At 60.0% G+C, this 20255-nt stretch overlaps 1 protein-coding gene across 8 annotated transcripts in view; it reads right to left on the bottom strand.

The window, feature by feature from the left end:
• TPM2 (tropomyosin 2) overlaps window positions 1-19499 on the bottom strand; it is a 29401-nt gene extending 9902 nt beyond the window's left edge. For 3 of the 8 annotated variants that reach the window (XM_054032966.1, XM_054032965.1, XM_054032967.1), the window contains exons 1-3: window positions 19317-19498; window positions 18135-18260; window positions 2292-2425 (exon numbers count right to left, since the gene is read on the bottom strand). In XM_054032966.1, coding sequence (XP_053888941.1) covers window positions 2292-2425; window positions 18135-18260; window positions 19317-19430 — 374 coding nt within the window. In that variant the 5' untranslated portion in view covers window positions 19431-19498. Of the gene's footprint in view, window positions 1-2291; window positions 2426-10455; window positions 10820-18134; window positions 18261-19316 lie in introns of those variants that run through there. The other 5 variants (XM_054032971.1, XM_054032970.1, XM_054032968.1 and 2 more) reach the window with 4 other exon arrangements.
• Window positions 19500-20255: the final 756 nt, after the last annotated feature.

Below are 20255 nucleotides of genomic sequence, written 5' to 3'. Positions count from 1 at the left end.
CGGCGAGTGACATCTTAGTCGTGGTGGTGGCTGCATCGGCGGTGAACGAGATTGATAGTTGAGTGTTGTTGGCAACTGAGCCCTGGTGTCTCCCCTGTCTCTCAGTAGAGTCACATAGACATTGAGGAGAAGCCGGTGTTGCATGGATCCCTGCGGGACCCAGCAGATGAGAGCCTTCGGCGCTACCCATCATCACTCCCCCAGTTCTGCTGGAGAGGAGCGATCACCCACTGGAGTGCTGTGCCATCGGCTGCTCTGTCAGGTAGGTGAGTTAGTACCTGTGGTCCACTGCGGTGCCGCAGCAGGAGCATGGAGACCTTACCTGCGTCCGTGGCCCAAGGCCGTCTCTCGGTGCCACTAGAGCCGTCTCTGTGTTGGGCACTAGCCTGAACCCAGAATCTAGAGCATCCACAGTCACGGCGCAGGTTGGACCATTGATTATTTTACCCGGGAATGGGAGGCTGGAGAGGTCTTCAGGGTTGACTGGTGGCTCCTGGAGGACGGTGCAGACTCCTGGGCTTTCCAGGAGACTGCCCTGCGCTACACTAGTGCTGCATTCGCACACCTGACCAGCTCCCTGCTTTCCACGCTGGTTTCCCACAGAATAGCGAGTCACGGCTTTGGTCCTTATGTCCAAGATGTTCAATGGCCTGGGCCCAGCATATCTAAAAGGGCCTGAAGCTCCAGGACGAAGCCCTGGTCACCAGTTCCGCTCCTCGGCACAAGGGGACTCTCCCCCGAGGGTACAGCGCATCTGGGTGCGAGACAGAGCTTTCCAGGGCCAGCTGAGCCAGGAACGAACTCCCGGAGGGGCCTAGTACCATCACAAACTCCCTACCTTCCAGTCCCAGGGCCAGCATGCTTCTCCAGCTATCCTTTGCTGACAGAGACACAGGGCAGCGTGGACGTGTTCAAAAACCTAATAGCCCTACCAAAATCAACCCTCCACTGCACACCTGGGTCCTCACCTGGGGAGAGGACAGGCGCGTGTGACAGATGTTAGCCACAGGACTTAACGCGCAGCTGGAAGGTCCCCAGAGACCTCAGCGATCAGCATGGGGAAAGAAAGAGAGTTTCAGGGCTGATGAGCCCTGCCTGAGACAATGAGTATCACCTGCAGCAGGACTGTCACTTACCCCCGGGGAAGGCCTAGGGTTAGGGTTAGGGTTAGGCCCACAGGCTGGGTAAATATTCTGAACTCTCGACACTCTGCCATGAATGGCGGAGCCCACTCAGGGGTCACTAGGAAGTTGCATAGAGTACGGGGGAAACTGTTTGTTATCTGCTCAGTGCCTTACAGCCACAACCAGCATCACCCAGCGGGAACACGCTTCCTTTCAGGATCATTTCTGGGAGCTATTTCTGTCCTCTGCGTCTCCCTTCTCCAGCCATGTTTGCCATCCACTCCCTTTCACTACCTTTGTGTGTGTGTCTCCCCATTACCTCCCTTCTGCCCCCTCCTGAAGGCCAAATGATTAGCAACTGACTAGTTAATTAGGACATTGCAAAAGTGTTATCATTAGGCTTTAGAGTCAACACCTTGGCAAGGTCCCCGGGGAGTGGGGCAGTTCACAGCTCCAGTCTCAGTCGCTGTCTCTGTGACACGAAGTCTGGAGAGCTAAACTCTAGCTTTTGAAAAGCCCCATGAAATCTCAGTGCTGGCACAAGCTGAACCTGCTCCAGGGGCCACGTGACCCAGCCGAGCAAGAGAGAAGGGCCCTGGGGTGCCCCTCTTTGACAGCAGTAACTGGCACCTTCAACAGTCCAACTCACTGCTCCTGGCAACCTAGAGCACAGCCGGCCTTGGACAGGCTGCTGCAGCCTGATCTCCTGCCCCAAACTGCCCCCATCCAGGGGTGCCAAAATGGGGGAGGGGGGCCTAGGGGGCCATGGCTATGCACTTCCACGAAGTGTGAGAGTCGGGGGAGGGGGCTGAAAGGAGTGGAGAGGAGCAAGTGGGGAGCGGGGCCTCAGGGGAAGGGGCGGTGCAAGGGCAGGGCCTCAGGGGGGAAACGTGCCTGTGGGCCCTCCACCTTTAGGGCACTTCCACTGCTCCTGCCCCCATCCCTCCCTGACATGGGCTCAGCATGGGGCCCAGCTGCCCGTTGCTGTCGTGACACCAGCAGGACCCCAGTTCCATGGGATGGGGGCTTGGAGCAATCCCACAAGGCCCTGGAAGAGGAGCCCAGCAGCCCCATGGGGGCAAGAGGCCACATCCAGGCCAACCCCCCCCACCCCCGCTGCCAGGCCACATTCCCCTCCGCACTCCTTCCTTCCCACCAACCACACACCTCTCGCTCTCATCAGCCGCTTTCTCCGCCTCCTCCAGCTTCTGCAGCGCAGTGGCCAGGCGCTCCTGGGCTCGGTCCAGCTCCTCTTCCACCAGCTGGATACGGCGGTTCAGGGAGGCCACATCAGACTCAGCCTGAGGGAGAAGCAGCACCAGAGTCAATCCCCCCCCACAGCTGGAAAAGGGCTGAGAGCCACTGAAAGGGCACGAGCCCCTCAGCACTGGGACCTGTGCAGAGGCCATAGGAATTGCTGCCTGGATCAGCCAGGGTCCGTCCCGCACAGCAGCCGGCCTCTGACAGTGGCCAGCAGCAGATGCTTCAAAAGTTCGCGCAAGATGCTCACAGTAGGGAGAAGTGGAATAATCCGCCCCCACACGACGTCTCATCCTGGTCTCGAATACTTCGAGATTGGCTCAAGCCCCTGAAGCAGGAGGTTGAATATCCTTGCCAGAATTTATGCTAGCAGTAACTAGGATAGCCCTGAATATTCTTATCTATATAAGGATCCAATCCTTCTTTGAATTGGGCTACATTTTGGCCTGAATGTCTTGTGGCAGTGAGTTCCACAGGATAATTAGGAATTGTGTGACAAAGCGTTTCCTTCTGTTACTTTTTAATTTGCCACCTTTAAATTTCTTTCACTGTCCCGGGGTTCTGGGGCAGCAGAAGTTCCCAGTCTACATTCTCTAGACCAGCGGCTCTCAAACGTTTGTACGGGTGACTCCTTTCACACAACAAGCCTGAGTCTGCCCCCTTATAAATTAAAATCACTTTTTTAATATTTCACTCTATTATAAATGCTGGAAGTGAAGCGGGATTTGGTGGATGCTGACAGCTTGTGACCCCCACATAATAACCTCGTGAGCCTCTGAGGGGTTACGCCCCCGGTTTGAGAACCCCTGCTCTAGACCACTGATTGTTTTAGATGCTTTTGTCATGTCCCCCTCTCATTTGTCTCTCTACGGTAACAATCTTGATCAGTTCACTCTCTCCTCAAGGAGCTTTTCCAGGCCCCTGATAATTCTCATCACCCTTCTCTGAACCCCTCTAATGCTGCAATATCCTTTCTGAGACAGGGTGTCCAGGGGAGGCCGGACCATCGATTTATATAAAGCCATTCAAAATTCTCCATCCTATTCTGAATTCCTGACCTCTCATCTGGGTTTTGGACCACACAGTCTAGCCAGCGCCTGACTCCAGTGACTCCTGCACCTCTCCCCAGAGTCCAACTCAGCCCCACCCCAAGGAACCACCCCCAGTGGACCCTGCACCGTTCTCCCAGACATAGGCACTGACTTCTAGTTTTCCTGGGGGGAAGGGCTTTCGGGGGGGCTCTCCATCCCCGCTCCGACCCAAGGCCCTGCCCCCATTCTGTCCCTTCCCCCAAGGCCTCACCCTCACTCCACCTCTTCCTGCCCCGCTCCACCCCCCTCCCCTGAGCTCCCGCCCTTGCTCCGTCTCTTCCCACCTTGCTCCACCCCGAGGCCCACACCCACCTGCTGCTCACTGCTCTCCGCCCTCCCCCAAGCCTCTTCCCCAGCCATCAAACAGCTATTTGGCAGCGCTCCTGATTAGCTCATTGGGGGTGCTGCCAAACCGCTGACTAGCGCTGACGGCACTACACAGCTGAGCACCCACGGAGTCGGCACCTACGCTCCCAGAGTCCAGCCCAGTCCTAACAACGGATCGACAGACGGCTGGATGGACAGATAGACACATACCCCCATCCCAAGCCAAAGCCCAGTCACTCTGGCAAGCGAGCAGACAGACTTGTGTGAGCAGGGCCGGAGCTGGCACGCGCGGCCGACGCTGGCTCTGAGATCGGGGGCTAGCCAGAGCTGCTGCCTGGGCTGCAGCGTCCACACCGCTCGTTTTAGTGCACTACTCGGGCCCCATCCGCGCGTGGCTGTCCCGGGCTCGGAGGCTGGCTCCCCGCTGCAGTGCGGACACAGCCCAGGAGCCCCACACACTCCCCTCCAAGCCAGAGCCCAGCCTGATCAGTCCTGGCTGACGTCCTCACCGGCCGCTGAGTCCGGCGAGTAGGGTGACCAGATGTCCCAATTTTATAGGGACAGTCCTGATTTTTGGGTCTTTTTCTTATATAGGCTCCTATTACCCCCCACCCCGTCCCGATTTTTCACATTTGCTGTCTGGTCATCCTACCAGCGAGGGTGGTGTGGGGCAGCATTTGGGTTTGCAGAGCGGTGAGTAAAGGAGCAGGAATGCCCGGCACAGATTCGCTCCCAAAAAGGAGATTGGAACAACTTGTGGATTTCCTGTTTACTGAAGCCAGCGAGGCTGTCCATGCGGGGTCCCCTCCCCCGCCCCGGCTCCCTACGCCAGCCAGGCAGGGCGGAGGCAGCACTGGTCAGGCTGGGGAGGGGACCTCGAGGCTGGGGGGCCTGCGGATACCCCCTAAGCCCAGTCACTCTCTCCCACCTCTGACCAGCGATTGGCTGGGCTGCGTTACAAGGAAAGGGAGCCGCTCTGGCTGGTACCTTCTCCCGGCCCCTCCTCAGCCTGGGGGGCTCAGAGCTGGGCCAGGCCTGAGCCCTCCCTGATTTACAGTCCCCAGGGGAGGAATCCAGCAAAGCGCCTCTATGGGGCTGGCCCGCAGCCAAGGCCAGGCTGCAAGGAGCCCCAAGGGCCAGAAACCAGCATGTTCCCAGGCTCCAAGCACCACCCCTTCCCCAGGACTGGGTTCCCTGGGGCGAAGGGGAGGGGGGGAGGCGAGCCAGGGCTGAGGACACTGGGGAAAGGGGGGGCAGGGAGAGGGATGAGAGCAGAGGCAGTGGGGGGGGGGGGCAGGGGAAAAGATGCCAGAGACAGCTCTTGGCAGGGGGTGTGGGGAGTGCAGGCGCTCCGGGAGCCGGAGTCGTGGACTGGGAGCCAGACTCCCGCCAGCCCCATGTCAGCTCCCCTAGCCCCACACCAGCCTCCCATGCCATATGCCAGCTCCCCCAGCCCCACGCTAGCTCTGCCAGCTCCCCCAGCTCCATACCACTGCCCCCTTCCCTCCCCACAGCATCTGACCAGCTTTTCTTTCCATTTGGTAATTCTCGCATTGCTCCTACTCTCACAGGCCTGAGCTCAGCCCCGGAAATGCCTCCAGCGGGTGCAGCAGCCCCCAAGGGCTGAACTCTCTGGGGGGGGGGGGAGAGAAGAGCGTGGCTAGGTGATGAGGCCAGGCTGAGAGCAGGGCCCAGGGCCCTGTCCCAGCACAGGCCACCAGACACCGTCACCCCGCACTGTCTGGCTACTGAGTGCCCTGCACAGGAGGCTGGGATCTGTGCACCGGGCCCCAGAAAGCAGATCACACAGAACAGGGGTGAGCCTGCAGAGTTAGGGACCCCCTCATGCCATGATGACCCTGCCCTACATCCCCTTCCCTGTCCTCCCACGCCTGCAGGAAACACACACACCCCCCGGCAGGGATGCCAGGACTAGGAGTGCTGGGGGGGGCCGCACCCCCAACTTGAAGTGGTTTCCATCCATACAGGATTACAGTTTGGTCCAATGGCTCTCAGCACCCACACGATGCAAAGCGTTCCAGCAGCCCTGCCCTCAGGGACGGACAAACCCTCCAGGAACCTTGCCCCCTCCCCAGTTACAGCCAGACCCAGACCTGCCCTTCGTTGGCTGTAATTCCGCAGTGCCATCTCCTCCCAGGCCAGACACCAAGGCAGCAGGGAAAGGGGCTGGGCTTGGCTTGGCTTTAGAAGGGGCTTTGGGCAGAAGGCCCCAGGAAGCACACATTGGGCTGCTTTCCTACCCCAACCCTCTACCCGTGGAGCACTGTGCTGCCATGCCGGGGTCCGGGCTGGGTTCGCTGGCTCCACATCATGACACAAGGACAGGGAAGGCTCCCAAGAAACAGTCCCTGCTAGGCACTAGGCACAGCAGTGATGGGATTTCAGTGGGGGTCCCCCCAGCACCAGCAGAAGGTGTTAGCCAGGCCGCAGAAAGCTACCTGACCCCACAGAGCCTGCAATAATGTCCTTGGCCTATGTTGGTTACAGGGACACGGGGGATGGGCAAAGCCCCCTTCTCCCGGCTGGGACCCCCTTCCCCTCCAGCCATGCTCACACCCCGGCAGGCCAGGGTTTCCCTGCAGGATGGTCACTAGAGCAGAGGAAGCTGGAACGGGGCAGGGCTTAGCACACACTAGTAAGGAGATCAGAGGAGACAACCCTTGGCCCACCCACCACCTGGCCAGGTCCAGCCCTTGGGAGCACAAGCCAGGACCTGGCCCTTCCACACAGAGGTCTCAGGTCCCTTCCCTCCTGGAGTCAGGGCAGGAAGCCACACAGCGTAACTGCTCTATGGAGAGTTTCCGCTGGTTCCTGGACCTCAGCCAGGCCCGGCGCTGGAGTGACCTGCCAGGCTCTCTGGTGGAGATCAGGTTACTGGGCAGGGTGGCCCGGCTTCCCCTGCAGCCAATGAGCACCAAAGAGTGAGTGGGACGGGGGCTGTGGGAACAATAGGAAGCTCCTGGCAGAGTCTGCTCCAACCAGCCTCAGGTACACACTCCAGCCAACACAGCCAGGAACAGGAGCAATTGGGCCTGCCAGTGCCGCCCCAGGCAAACAGCCTCTAGCCCAGCCGCACCCAGCCAGGGAATGCCCTCCTCCCACGCCGCCCATGCTGAACTCCTCCTAGAGTCAGATTGGATCAGCAAGGCCCAGTCCTGCATGTCAAGTTCCCTGCTGGGACCCCCTCCCAGGGGGGCTCTGCCCGAGATACCCATAACCCCCCATAGGGCTCTCTCTGCCCGAGATACCCACCTATAGGGCTTTCTCCTCTCTTCCTCATTCTACTTATGGCAGGAGCAGCTTTCCTGAAGATGGTCTCTGCGGTACGGCCTGAAGCAAGCCAGACTCCTGATTAGCCAGACTTCCTCTGGGAAGACGAGCTCCCCATGTGATGCCGTGGCAAAAAAGGCTACAGCAATCCCTGGATGTATAAGCAAGGGCTAGCAAAGGGAGTAGGGAGATGGCATTAGCCAGACCATTCCTGGATCCCATGGCCAGTTTCGGGGGCCACACTTTGCTGACAAATTGGGAAGGTTCAGAACAAAGCTACGAGGATGATGCGAGGTCAGGAAAGCTAGCCTGACACGAGAGACTGAAGAAGCTCAATCTAAGAGAAAGTCAAGGGGCGATTTGATCATGGTCTACAGCTACCTACACGGGACAGGGTTGTCTGGTAGCACAGGGCTCCTTCACCTAGCAGACAAAGGCAGAGGGAGAGCCAGCGGTTGGAAGCTGAAACGAGACACATTCAGACTAGAATTAAGCTGGGGTTTTAACTGTAAGGGCTCGGTGGGTTCTCTCTCCCAGACCCGCCCCACTGGAAGGGACAGGCTGGAGGTGGCAATCACTGGCTGACATTCTCTGGCCTGTGCTGTGAAGGGGGTGAAACTGGATGCTCATAAGGGCCTCTTTGGGTCCCCACATCTCTGACTGTCTGAGTCTAACCCTCTCCTGGCAGGCAGCCCTCCACTCCCCAGCAGAGGGGATACCATGGAAATTATTTGAGGCACCTGTCGCTCTGGCATCCAGATGGGCATTACAAATGGAGCCCCTTTTCCGCACACACCCTACTACCCTTACAGGGCGGGGCTGGGGAGAGCGCTCCCAGGGCCTCCAGCCAGCGGAGGCCTGGACACCTGCGTCTCACAGCCTGCTCTGGAACTGGCCAGGCTTGGCCACAGACATATTTCCAGTGGTGAGGATCCCAGAGGCAAGGACGACACCCTGAGAGTGGCCGACACCCCTCCTGCAAGTCCCACCCTGGGGACAGGCAGCCTGAGTTTTCCTGTTGAACACAGGTGGCCCATGGCAGAGAGGGGGCCTCTGAGATCACTGGGGCCTAGGCCAGCTGCTTTTGGGTCCTTGGGGGTCTTTCTGAGCAGAGCCAGTCGCAAGCTACCCCTTCCCCCAGGGCTCGTCCCTACAGCTGAGTCTGCAGCACCGAGGGGGTGGTGGAGTCGAAGGCTGCTGGGAGAACCAGCAGGGGCAGCTGATCTGTTCACTGCTGTGAAGGGACAGAGAATCAGAGACTATCAGGGGTGGACGGGACCTCAGGGGGTATCTAGTCCAACTCCCTGCTCAAAGCAGGGCCAATCCCAACTACATCATCCCAGAGCTGACAACCAGCCTAACGCCATTCCCAGGGATGAGGCCTAACTGATCTGGGCCGAGCACAGGGCCCTGGAGCTGGTCCACTCCCACCCGACTCAGGGCTGGGTCAGGCAGTTACACCAGCATCCTGGGATGGCTTCCCAGGCCAGATCCATCCCAACAGGCTTTCAGAGCTGCCTGCCCCTTGCCCACCTGAGGCGGCCCAGCACTGCTCACTGCCTATCCCCAGCCCCACAGGGCCTCTCGAATCCCTGCTCGAGTGACTGGCTGTGACTCCGCCAGGGAGCACAGCGGGACTGTCCCGAACCCGGAGCCCGTCTCGGGGGAGGCGGTCGACACTGAGACCCAGTCGGGTCAGCTTGGGTTAATCAGGGCGGCACAGGCACAGCGCAGCGTGGGAGAAGGCAGCTCCTGCACCCTCCCTACCTCATTGCCAATCCTCCATCCCCCACTCCCACCAGCAATGCCTCTTGCTCTTCCCCTCACCTCCTCTGCCCCCGGGCAAGGGGAAGCCCAGTGAGCCCAGAGGGAGGGAGGGATAGATGGGGACACAGCTTTGCATCCTGTGTACCATCCCGGCGGGGCCAGGACAGCAGAGGCTGCAGCTTCAGCCTGGAGCAGGAGATGTTCCCTCCCCGACAGAGAACCCACTGCACCTCCAGCCAGACCCAGAGCAAGGCCACTTCTGGACTTGGGGCTCTGCAACTGACCGAGGTGAGCCCGTGGCTGCACGGCCCAGGCAGTGAGTCAAAGCTGCCGGAATGGGCACCCCGTCCGCCAAGATGGTCAGCTGGGGCAGCCAGCGGTAGGCCTGAAACTGACACCACGGTGATGGGGACCCCAGAAGCACCCAGGGGGCAAGAAGGGCTTCATCCCTGCTTGGGGGCACTTTCCCAGCTGGGTCTGGCCACTGGCCTTCCGAGATGCAGGCGCAGCTGGTAGCTGGACAGAGAAACTGAGCCACACGGGGGCTGCTGAACCCACAGCCAGGTCAGGGGGCGCATGGGTGGGGCTGGGCCTTCCTGGCAGCCAGCTGCATCCAGGTGCCACGAGTCTGGCGCTTGGGTTGTTCTCGGCTGTGGCCCTGCCCTGGCATCACCATAGGGACAGGCACCAGATACCCACCTACTAGACCACACACCTGGGACCGGCCTGCTCCAGCCCGTTACCATGGGGAAAATCCCCCTCCCCCCACCTCTGTGTAACCCCTAGACCTGAATAACAGCACCAGGCCCCATCTCCCAGCTACTTCCCAGACGCCTCCCCCCCAATCCCAACCTTTCCCCAGTCTGCTCCCCGCCTTCCCCAGCTAAACCCCAGCAGCCTCCACCCTGGCCCCTCACTGGGTGCACCCCGGACCCCCATCCCAGCTCCCCCTGCTGCAGCCCAGGCCCTACAGCCAGCTGCTTCGTTCTGCCTGGAGCAGGTGAGGGGAGCCCTGGCTGAAGAAGCTGGGAGGAAGTGGATCTGAGCCCCTGGCCGCCCTTTTCTTTTCCTCTTGCTCTGCCCCACCCTCCTGTGAGGGATGAATGGAGAAACCTCCAGCGCTGCCTTGACTCCGGCTGGCTCTGAAACCCTTCAGCACCCACCCCGGAGCCCAGAGGTGATCCCTGCTGGGGGGCCGTGTTTGCATCGTACCCAGAGAATTTAATCCACACACGCTGGGGGCTCCTGGGCAGCCTGGGTCTGATCACTGCCGTGCCCAGGGCTGGGGTCACCACAGAGCCAGCTTGGGGGAGACGAGGAGAGCAGGGGGACAGGCGGGTGGTGGGAGGCTGGGACGGGGCCAGATGGGGGGGTGAGTGCAAGGAGATGCTCCCTGGATGGGGAGTCCAGCATCAGGCAAGGAGGGTGCAAGGTGAGCCCAGCTTGGGGGGGCTGACGGGGCCTGCCAGGCCCTGCCAGCCACAGGGAGCGGAAGGGACGTCAAACCCAGGCTGGCACCCAGACCCCTGTGGGAGCAGGGCAGAAAGGGCATTGGGAGGAGCTGGCTGGGACCCTCAAGCCCTGGAGCACCTTACCCGCTCCCTGGCCTGTCTCTCAGCATCCACCTCCCGCTGCAGCTGCTCCGCGCGCTCCTCTGCCTCGTCCGCCACCTGCTGCAGGGTCTGGATCTTCTTCTTCACCGCATCAATGGAGGTGCTCCCGGCCATCTTCCCCCGGGGCACGAGGCCTGAGGGTGCTGCTGGGGACCTGAGCAGGACTTGCCTGGGGCAGGGTCTGGGGCGAGCTTTAATGCAGTCTGGTTCCAACCCACTGGGCCCTGCTGGCTGCCCCTAGCCAGCTCTGGGCTGCAGCCTGAGCTCGCCGGGTCCCTGGCTCTGCCGGTGACAGCTTCAGCCCTTTGTGGGACTGCCACTCCCGCTCCAGCAGGAAGAGCTCAGGATGCGAACTCTCCCCTCCCCGCCTTCATCCCCTTTCCTGCTCCTCCTCCCCCTCTCCTGCATCTCCTCCTCAGGAAACTGAGTGTCAGAGCTTGCACACTTCCCTCCTCTTAAAGAGGCAGCACCAGGCATCCAAGCTGCTTTTCCCACTGCCGCTACGGGGCTCCTCCAGGGAACCAGCCCAGGGAGCACTGCAGCGGGGTGGGCCCACAAGCGCCTGCTCTGGGTGCCTGTGTGTCGGGGAGCAGCCTGGCCTGCAGAGCCCAGAGAGGAGAGCCCCAGCAGGGGCTTTCCTGTGTCTCTTTCAGGTGGGGCTGAGCTGAGAGGCCCCTTTTTGCATCTGCCACTGCTGTAGCCACGGGCATGGCTTCGGGACCCTGCTTCTGCTCTCCACGGACCCAGGGGGCTGGGGAATTGGGAGGGCTCCTTCCTGCCCCCTGCTGGGTCCTGCGCACAATGCTGAGTCCTGGGGGGTGCGGAAGGGGGAGCGGGGACGTGGCGAGAACAAAGTTTCCCATAAACGTATGTTCATGAGTCAGGGTTTGTGATGTGTAAGAGGAGCGAAGCCCGGGCAGGGGGGGCTGGAATGGAGGCCCAGGCGCCGAACAAGGGAGACACATCAAGGGAGCTCCTGGCAGAAGCAGCACCTCCTTCCCCTCATCCAGGCAGTTATTGCTAGAATCTTTCTGAAAGGTCTCTAGCTCGCCCACAAGTGAGGGGCTGAATGCAGGAGTCACCGGGTCAGATCTCTGGCCTGGAGGGTCCTCATGGGCCCTATGAAATCATTGCAGAGCCTCGCCATCCGACCAGGGGCTCTGTCCTTAGCCATGAGAGGGGCTGCTGAGGCTGCAGCCCCACTGGGGTTCTCACAGACACTCGCCTTCCTTTCTCCCTGGGAGCTGGGCACCCTTGGATGGGGCTGTCAGGCTGCAGTGGGTCAAGTCCAAGAGCCAGAGCCAAGATGCATGGCTGCTACAAACACCAATGGAAGGGAAGGGGGGCTGGGAGTTTCAAGCCCCATTTGCCCCAGGTTCCAGAACTATTTCAGCATCTCTTCACAGCAGAACAACTGTGGCAGAACCCAGCGACAGGCAGGAACCACAGGGCATGCAGGTGTGAGCCACGCTACAGCCTGCTGCATGCAATGAATCCTAGAGCACAGCTGGGCCTTTAGGGTCAGCAGCCAGATATGAACGACTTAAGCTTCTGCCCGTGCTCGGAGCGCACCCCCATGGGAAAGGGTCTCCAAGCCCCAGGGTCCTGACACCATCCATCCCATTGCCTGGGATCTACAAGCCCCTTGGACAGACCTGATGATTTCATGTCTGCAGCCTCGGTCTCTACTCTGCACCGGATATAAGAAATCGCACACACAACTCCCCAGTGCTCAGACACACTTGCTATCTTCATCCCTGCTTATCTTGGAGTGCAACACTGATGCTATCTGGTGTCGGGGATATGCCCTGGTGTCCCATGCGCTGGGACACGGTCTGATCCGTTACAAGGGGAGCCCTCAATCCCTCCTTAATGAGCAGTGACAGACAGCAGGCAGCTCCGGCTGCACTTCACGCCTGCATTTAAAGAACACAGCCCGCACAGGGATTCCTGGGCTCTATATGCAACAGCTGAGCCCAGCCGCTGACCCAAGGCAGCGCTTGAGGGACCCCAGCAGGGCCTATGTCTTCACTGCGGAGAAGAAGTCTGTTTCCCTTGGGTACAACCACAGAGCCTTGGCTCCGCTCTGGTTTTACAGCAGGCTAGCTCACGCATTGTCACCCCGGTCCTCAGCAGGGAAGGCAAGGCCTGTGCAGAGCCCAGCTGCAGGCACAGGACGGGCAGGGAGTCAGGCCCTGGCTGTCAGGAATGGGGCACGTTCAGGGGCCAGAGAGACAGTTCTTTGAGCAGTTGCTCTGCTAAGTGGCCTCTGTTCTAGCCACACCCTGGGACGCCAGCCAGCTCCCTCCCACTGGCTCAGGGAATCACCAAATAAGAGCAAAGTCTGGGCTAGGAGGTGGGCTGGGGCGGATCCTGTCACAGCCTCACAGGGAGCTTTCAGGATCACAGTCCTGGAATCCAGCAACTTCTTTCTCGGCACTCTCTCTGCATGCCCCAGAGACACACACCAGCCCTGCTACTGCGGCTCCTGGCACAGCCCACGTATGGGCACCCAGACCAGCGCCTGCCCCAGGGACTGGGAAGTGGAAGAAACTGGAGCAGCAGTTGGGTGCCTCCCACACGGCCAGTTCCCCTGCAGGTTATTGGGCTCGCAGTGTTAACTACAGAGCAGGCAGGAATAATTCCCTCCACTGCCAGAGTCACTGGGTGAGGTTCCCTGGCCCATGCTATGCAGGAGGTCAGCCTATAAAATCTATGAATCAGTGCTCCTGCCCTGCACCCACAGCGCCTCCTGCTGGGAGAGGCTGGCACTGGAGAAGCCAGGCACCCCCGCCCATGGCCAGCACCCCTACACCGAGCTCTGACACACCCCACTCTTGGGATTGGAGAAGTCAGTCCCCCCTCCCTCCATGGCCAGCACCCCTACACCGAGCTCTGATGCGCCCCCGCTCTTGGGATTGGAGAAGTCAGTCCCACCCCCATGGCCAGCACCCCTACACTGAGCTCTGACACACCCCGCTCTTGGGATTGCGAGGACCTGTGAATCCCTGAGCCTGCCACACTTGGCTTTATGCTGGAAGCTGACACCCCTTGGCGGGGTGTGCGGGACGGGGCTCACATTAACACCCGTTAGCACAGACCCTTGTTACATTAGCATGTTGTAGCCCCATCTGCAAGCAAGCCGCACTCCCGACTCCAGACAGGCTTGTCAGCTCAGGCTGTGGGCCAGGGGCACGTTCCCGTTGTCCCCAGACGAGCACTAGAGAGGGTTAGTTATTTTAATGTATTTGTTGATATTTCTACAGAGAGCAGCTGCCTCTCTGGCTATCGGGGCCCAGGGAGCTGGGAGCAGCCCTGCATGGGTCAGGCGCTCCTGTCTTGCCCTGCTAGACTCACAGGAATGGAGCATCTCCCCATCTCTGGAGGCGATGGCTCCTAGATTCTCAGCCTGGAGGTTTATTCTCCTCCTTTCCCAGGTGCCCTCCAGCTCCTGCTGCATCTGCCCCACCAGCTCCTAGCACCGTCCTGCCCTGGGATTCACTCGCTGGCAATTAGGCAATGAGAGATCCTGGAAACAAGCTCCAGCAGCTACGGAACAGGGTCCTCCCCTGGAATGGGGCTCCCCCAGAACAGAGCTCCTCAGGGGCTCACAGAGAGAGACCCTATTCAGGCAGGTTTGGTCCCTGCACTTCATTGTCCAGGGTTCTGGCCACTCCTGAGCAGTGGGGTCCCCAGCCGGGTTGGTCCATCTCTAGCACCCATCCCCACAGGGCCTCCACTCTTCAGCTCACTCCCAGCAACTTTTTCCCAGCATTTCTTTCTGTTTTTCCTTTTCTGAATGGGACCCCATTCCTCCTGGTCTCTCCCCTGGGTCCCCAAGCAATTCCCCTCCCTCCTGGGGGGTCACATCTCTCAGATATGTGGAGAGAGGTCATAGGACTCCCCCTCGCCCCCGTTGTCAAACTATGTAGGTTTCTCCAGCCCCCCTCAAGCCTTCCTGTTACTCTTCTCTGAGCTCCCTCCAGTTTGCCAGCACTGAGCACAATATTCCAGGGGTGGTCACAAATCAGAGCCACATAATGAAGGACTACTCCCCCCCCAGAGCGTGCACTGCACATCACACTGCCAACTACACTGCAAACTCCGCATCCACCCAGGCCTCTGACATCCCCCAGGGCCATCCCCTTTCCACCGCCACCCATCTGCAGCTCAGTTGGACCTAGGGTAACCAGACAGCAAGTGTGAAAAATCGGGACAGGGGGTGGGAGGGTAATAGGAGCCTATATAAGAAAAAGACCCAAATATTGGGACTGTCCCTATAAAATCGGGACATCTGGTCACCCTAGTTGGACCCCCCGCCCCCAGCCATTTGCACTCCACGCTATAATCTACATGCAAATTTGCACCATTTCAGTTAAAGCAGTGCTAACCCCTCGGTGGACACTTAGGCCACATTTACATGGAAAACCCCCCCAAACTCTGCAGCGGGAAATCTCAGAGTCCCGGAGCACAGCCCCTCTGCTCACTAGAAATGGCAGCGTAGACGTTCCCGCTCGGCCCGGAGTTTGGGCTCTGAAACACGGCGAGGGGGTAGTGCTCAGAGCCCAGGCTCCAGCCTCCGGGGGAACGGCTCCACTGCCATTTGTAGTGCTGTGCCGTGAACCCCAGGAGCTTGAGTCTGTAGATCTGGGTTTGAGACGCGCTGTCGTAGGGCTTTATATAGTGGAGACTTACTTTAAAAACTGCTCTTAATCTACGCCAGCCGAACTGAAACAAGCCTGTTTGGAACCAGAGTGTCTGTGCACTCGTTGCTTCACTGGCTTAACTAAATCAGCATTCAGAAAAGCCCCAGGCCCCAGGCAGACCCATGTCCCAGAGGCCCCTTCCCCCTTCTCTGCCAGAAGGGCAACTGATTAATAGCTTCCTAGAGTTTCAGGGTCCCCTGTGACCACCTAGGCTGCCCCCCTGTGGAACCAGGCTGGAGAACTGCCCTGCATTAATTCCCATTGGAACTACAGCAGATCAACATCGTGTCTTGATTTAAAAACTGCCAGGAATGGAGAAGCCGCCCCGACCCTAGGTCAGTTGTTCCAATGGTTAGCGATTGTCACTGTGCGCAATCTGCGCCTTGGTTCTAGTCTGAACCGGGCTAGTTTCGGCTTCCAGCCTTTGGGTCGGGTTAGACCTTTGTCTGCTAGAGCCGGACGAGCCCGTTAGCAAATATTCGTTACACACTGGGATCAGGTCACTCCATCACTTTCCCTTTAAGCGAAGCAGATCGAGCGCCTGGAGTCTCTCATGGTCAGGCAGGATTCCCAGTCCTTTCATGCTGCACAGCCGGGCTCCGGCTGCCCAAAGCCCAGGGGAGCCTCTGCCAAGAGCCACCAGGGTGAACTCCAGGCTCTGGCGAAATCAAGGGCAAAACTCCCATGGATTCACTGGGCCCAGGATCTCACCCCAGCACCCAGGGCAGCTGCCCCAGGGTAAAGGGAGGCAGAGGCCAAGAGGAGCTTCTCCTCGTCTCAAGTGCCTGGCTGCAGATTTCGCCCCCAGTTACGCTGGGCTCTGATGCAGGGTCTGGCTCATGCTCCAAATGGAGCAGACATTAGGCCTGGAGAGCAGAGCGTCCCAGAGCAGAGCAGCCAGCAAACAGGGAGCAGGGAACAGCCTCGCTCCACACCGCCTTTACATTCGCGCTTGCTGAGAATGGGGCCTCTAGGCCAGCACCCTGCAGCCCTCCTGGAGAACTGGCACCAGTGCCTGGCCTGTACGGACTCTGCCAGCTGGTGCTGGTTCGAGTGACAGGAGTAGGTGCAGGGCACTTGTGCGTTGGGTGGGGCGGCTCTATGTTTTTTGCCGCCCCAGCACGGCAGTCAGGTGGCCTTTGGCGGCACGCCTGTGGGCAGTCCGCTGGTCACACGGATTCAGCGGCGTGTCTGTGGGTGATCTGCCGGTTCCGTGCCTTCGGCATACCCACCGCCGAATTGCCACCGAAGCCACAGGACCGGTGGACCTCCCGCAGGCACGCCGCTGAAGGCTGCCTGACTGCTGCCCTCACAGCGACCGGCACGCTGCTGCCCGCGGCGTGCCGCCCCAGGCAAGCCTTGCTGAGCTGGTGTCTGGAGCCGCCCCTGGCGCTGGGATTGTAAGCTCCTTGAGGCAAGGTCCGTCTCCCTGTATGTTTATGACTAGGGGCTCTACTGGACTATCAATACATTTGTGGGATGGGAGGGTCCTTCTGCCTGAATTCAACCAGGGCTTTTTGCTGCCCCTGGGAGGGGGAGGGGACGTATCGCACTCCCACAGCCTTGTCCTTGTCCGGACTCCCCTGTCCTTGGTGGCTGCCTCGGAGATTTGACACATCTCCCCCATTTAGCTCCACAGACCAGCTGGGATTGAATTTTTGCTCTTGATCCTAAAAAGCTTGGCCCTTCCCCCGCTGGCTGTGCTCCAGATGGCTCCCTTCAGCTTCTCCTCCACTTGTCGGGGGTGGTTTTCATCAAAGAAGGGCTGGCTATGAAAAGGAGGATTTATTTATAGGGTGTCAAATACCCTGGGTGGCACAGCAGGTCACTACACCCCATTCCACTCCCTGGAGCAGCCGGGGGCTGCACACAGCTGTTCCTCACTGTGCCCTGCCCGGACACAATGTCTTCCCCCAGGCAGGAGCTGCTGTCTCAGGAGAGAGAGAAAACCACTCCAGGCCTGTCCTTCCGAGGGGCCTGGGATGGAGCCCTCAGCCCCTGGAGCTCATGGAGGAAAAGGATTTCCCCAAGCACAGCTACAACCTCCTTCCTTCCAGCCAGCCACCCTCCCGCCTCCCCCGGCCTCCCTGGCCCAGGGTTTCTTTCAGATGCACAGACACCTGTTGTGCCTGCTCCCTCCCCCTGGCTCCCTGCTCTCCTTGGCTTTCCCAGAACAGGCTAACAAGCGTCCTGGAATTTCTCTTGATGTCTGAACTTTATGGGAGGCCGATGAGCTGGTCTATGCCCAGCAGATACCAATGGCCCTTTTGAAGATACTCAGTGTTGGCTGGTGCAGTCACAGTTCCAGTCCTGGCAGGGCCGTATCACTACTAGAGAGGTGGGTTCAGTCCACTGCAACAGCACAGCTGCTCTGGGGCCTGCAGAGCTCCACGTGTACCTAGTGTTCTCAGCAATGCCCTCCATCCAAGAGCAAACTCCAGACAGCTTCACCTCCCGCAGGTCAGAGTTCACTGCCCACCTCAAACTGCACCGCCTTCCCCCTCCTGACTGTGCCCTTACCTCCCTATCGCCTGCCAGACTGCACCCCAAACTGTCTCCCCGTCCTCCGTCGCCCGCCAGACTGCACCCCAAACTGTCTCCCCCTTCGTCCGTCGCCCGCCAGATTGCACCCCAAACTGTCTCCCCCGTCGTCCGTCGCTCGCCAGACTGCACCCACCCTCGCCTCCTCCCTCATCAGACTGCACCCCCTTGCCCCATCCCTCCCATCGGGCTGCACCTCCCCACTCCAGGGGTCAGGCCCCTATTGTCCATTTTCTAGTGTTTAGTCCAGTTTAGTGTAAGTGTCCCAAGGGATGGGATTTTGACTGCTGCCACCAGGAGAGGTTTCCCAATGAGGCTCCCACCCCTTAATCCCCCAGTGACAGGGCCCCCACCCCTCCCACAGGAGATGCTTCTCCCGTCTCATGGGGAGAGGGGCTGGCAGTGGGTACGTACATCTGCTGCCTTCTTCTCCGCCTGCTCCAGCTTCTCCTGGGCCTCTTTGACGGACTCGGAGTACTTATCCACCTCATCCTCTGTCCCCTTCAGCTTCTTCTGCAGGGCCTGCTGCTCCTCCTCCAGCTGGGAAGGGGGATCAGAGCAGGGGGGTTAGGGGCCCGGACAGAGGTTCGGCAGGAGCCAGGCAGCATGCTAGATAACAGGAAAGGGGCAAGGCGAGCTTGGGGGGTGTCCCAGAGCGGCTGGCCCAGACACAGCGCTCGATCCTTGGAACCCGAGGCCAGCAGGACAGTGCTTGCTCCCAGGAATGGCTCCATGGGCTTCCAAGGACCAGGGGAGCCCAGAGCAGCCTCTGCCCGGTCCTGGGCACAGCCGTGGGGGAGTGATGAACCCGCTGCATGGAGGGGAGAACCCCAGACTCAGCTCGAGATTCTGGCTCCATCCCAAGGGCCTGAGCTGCTGAGGCAGGCAGCGTTCAAGGGGGTGGGGCAGAGACGGTCCCTACCCCGATGCCTGGATGTGCAGAGGGGGGCAGGATGCCTGTTTGCAATGGGCCCCCTACAAGTCTAGCTCCAAGAGGGGCCAACATGGTACCTGGTCAGGGGATGGAACTGGGGGTCACTGGAGTGGTTCCCAACAGTGTGCAGTGACCCCCAACTTGGTCCTCACTCTATCAATGGAGGTCTAAAGGGGAGGTGCCCTGAGGGATGGGGGTATCGGTCTTCACCCTGCTTAATCTGTCACTGGATGGGGATACTGGCAGGGTTAATCCTAGCTGGGGGGGCTGGGCAGGGGGCTGCCTGGAAACTAGGGCACTGCTGGGGGGGGGGCATTGGAGGGAGCTGCCCGGGTGTGTGCTGGGGGGCTTCCCGGGGACTCGGGGTGGGGGGGAGGGAAGGAGCTGGGGGGTGGCTGCCTAGGGACTCAGAGAGGTTGTGCCCAGGTGTAGGGTGGCCTGGGGACTCGGGGGGGGGGGTACGGACAGGGTGCTGGGAGGGGCCCCGCTGGGGGTTGATGCCCAGGGACTTGGGGGCATGGGGGGTCCCGGGTCTGTCTGGGAACTTGGGGGGCCGCTGGGTGGGGAGGGGGCTTCCTGGGGACTGGGGGGGTGCAAGGGGGACTGCCTGGGGACTCGGGGGGGCGCTGGCAGGGGGCTTCCGGACCCCCCCACACACACACCTGCTTGCAGCGATCCTCCGCCTGCTTCTTGTCCGCCTCCGCCTGCTCGGCGCGGTCGATCGCGTTCTCCTTGTCCAACTTCAGCATCTGCATCTTCTTCTTGATGGCGTCCATGGCTGCGGCGCGGGGCGGAGACCGGGCTGGGAGCGGGGCTGGAGCGGGCTCTGGGGCCCGGGCGCCGCCGCCGCGCCTAAAAGCCGGGGAGGGGACGGGAGGAGCCGCGGGACCCGGACCCTCCCCCGCCGGCCGCCGAGCACCTTTTAGGGACAGGCTCGCGAGCCGAGCCGCAGGGAGGGGCGGGATCGGCGAGCAGCGGCAGCACCCCGGGAGGGACCGGCCCGGCTGCGCCCCCAGGGACCCGGAACCGGAGACCCCCCCCTGCGCCCCCACCCCAGGGACCCCACTCCCACTGTGCTCCCCTGAGAGACCCCAAACTCCACAGGGATCCCCAACCCCACTGAATCACATTGATCTCCCCAGAGACCCCCAACCCCCCTCTCCAGAGGGACCCCCAAACACCAGAGACCCCCATCCCCAGAGACTCTTGCTGCTACCCCCAGAGATTTCCATTTCCCAGATACACGGGAAACTAGTTAAACACAAATCAAAAGGAAAAGTCACATGAGTGAAATGCCTGGAAGCTGCTTGGAAACTTTTAAAAAATACCATAATAGAGGCTCAAATTAAATGTAAACCCCACATCAATAAAATGCCACCTGGCTAAACAACTGGCAGTTAAAGGCAAAAAGGCAACTTTTAAAAGCCAAATCCTACTGAGGAAAATAGAAAGGAGCATAAACTCTGGCAAGTGAAGTGTAAAAGTATAATTAGGCAGGGTAATAAAGAATTTAAAGAGCAACTAGCAAAAGACACAAAAACTAACAGCAAAATGTTTTTAATTATATCAGAAGTAGGAAGCTGCCAAACACTCAGTGGGGC

Source organism: Malaclemys terrapin, chromosome 6 (assembly GCF_027887155.1).
Source record: "Malaclemys terrapin pileata isolate rMalTer1 chromosome 6, rMalTer1.hap1, whole genome shotgun sequence".
Lineage (NCBI taxonomy): Eukaryota > Metazoa > Chordata > Testudines > Emydidae > Malaclemys > Malaclemys terrapin.
The sequence above is the reverse complement of the archived record's forward strand: the minus strand, read 5'-3'. Positions and strand labels throughout refer to the sequence as shown.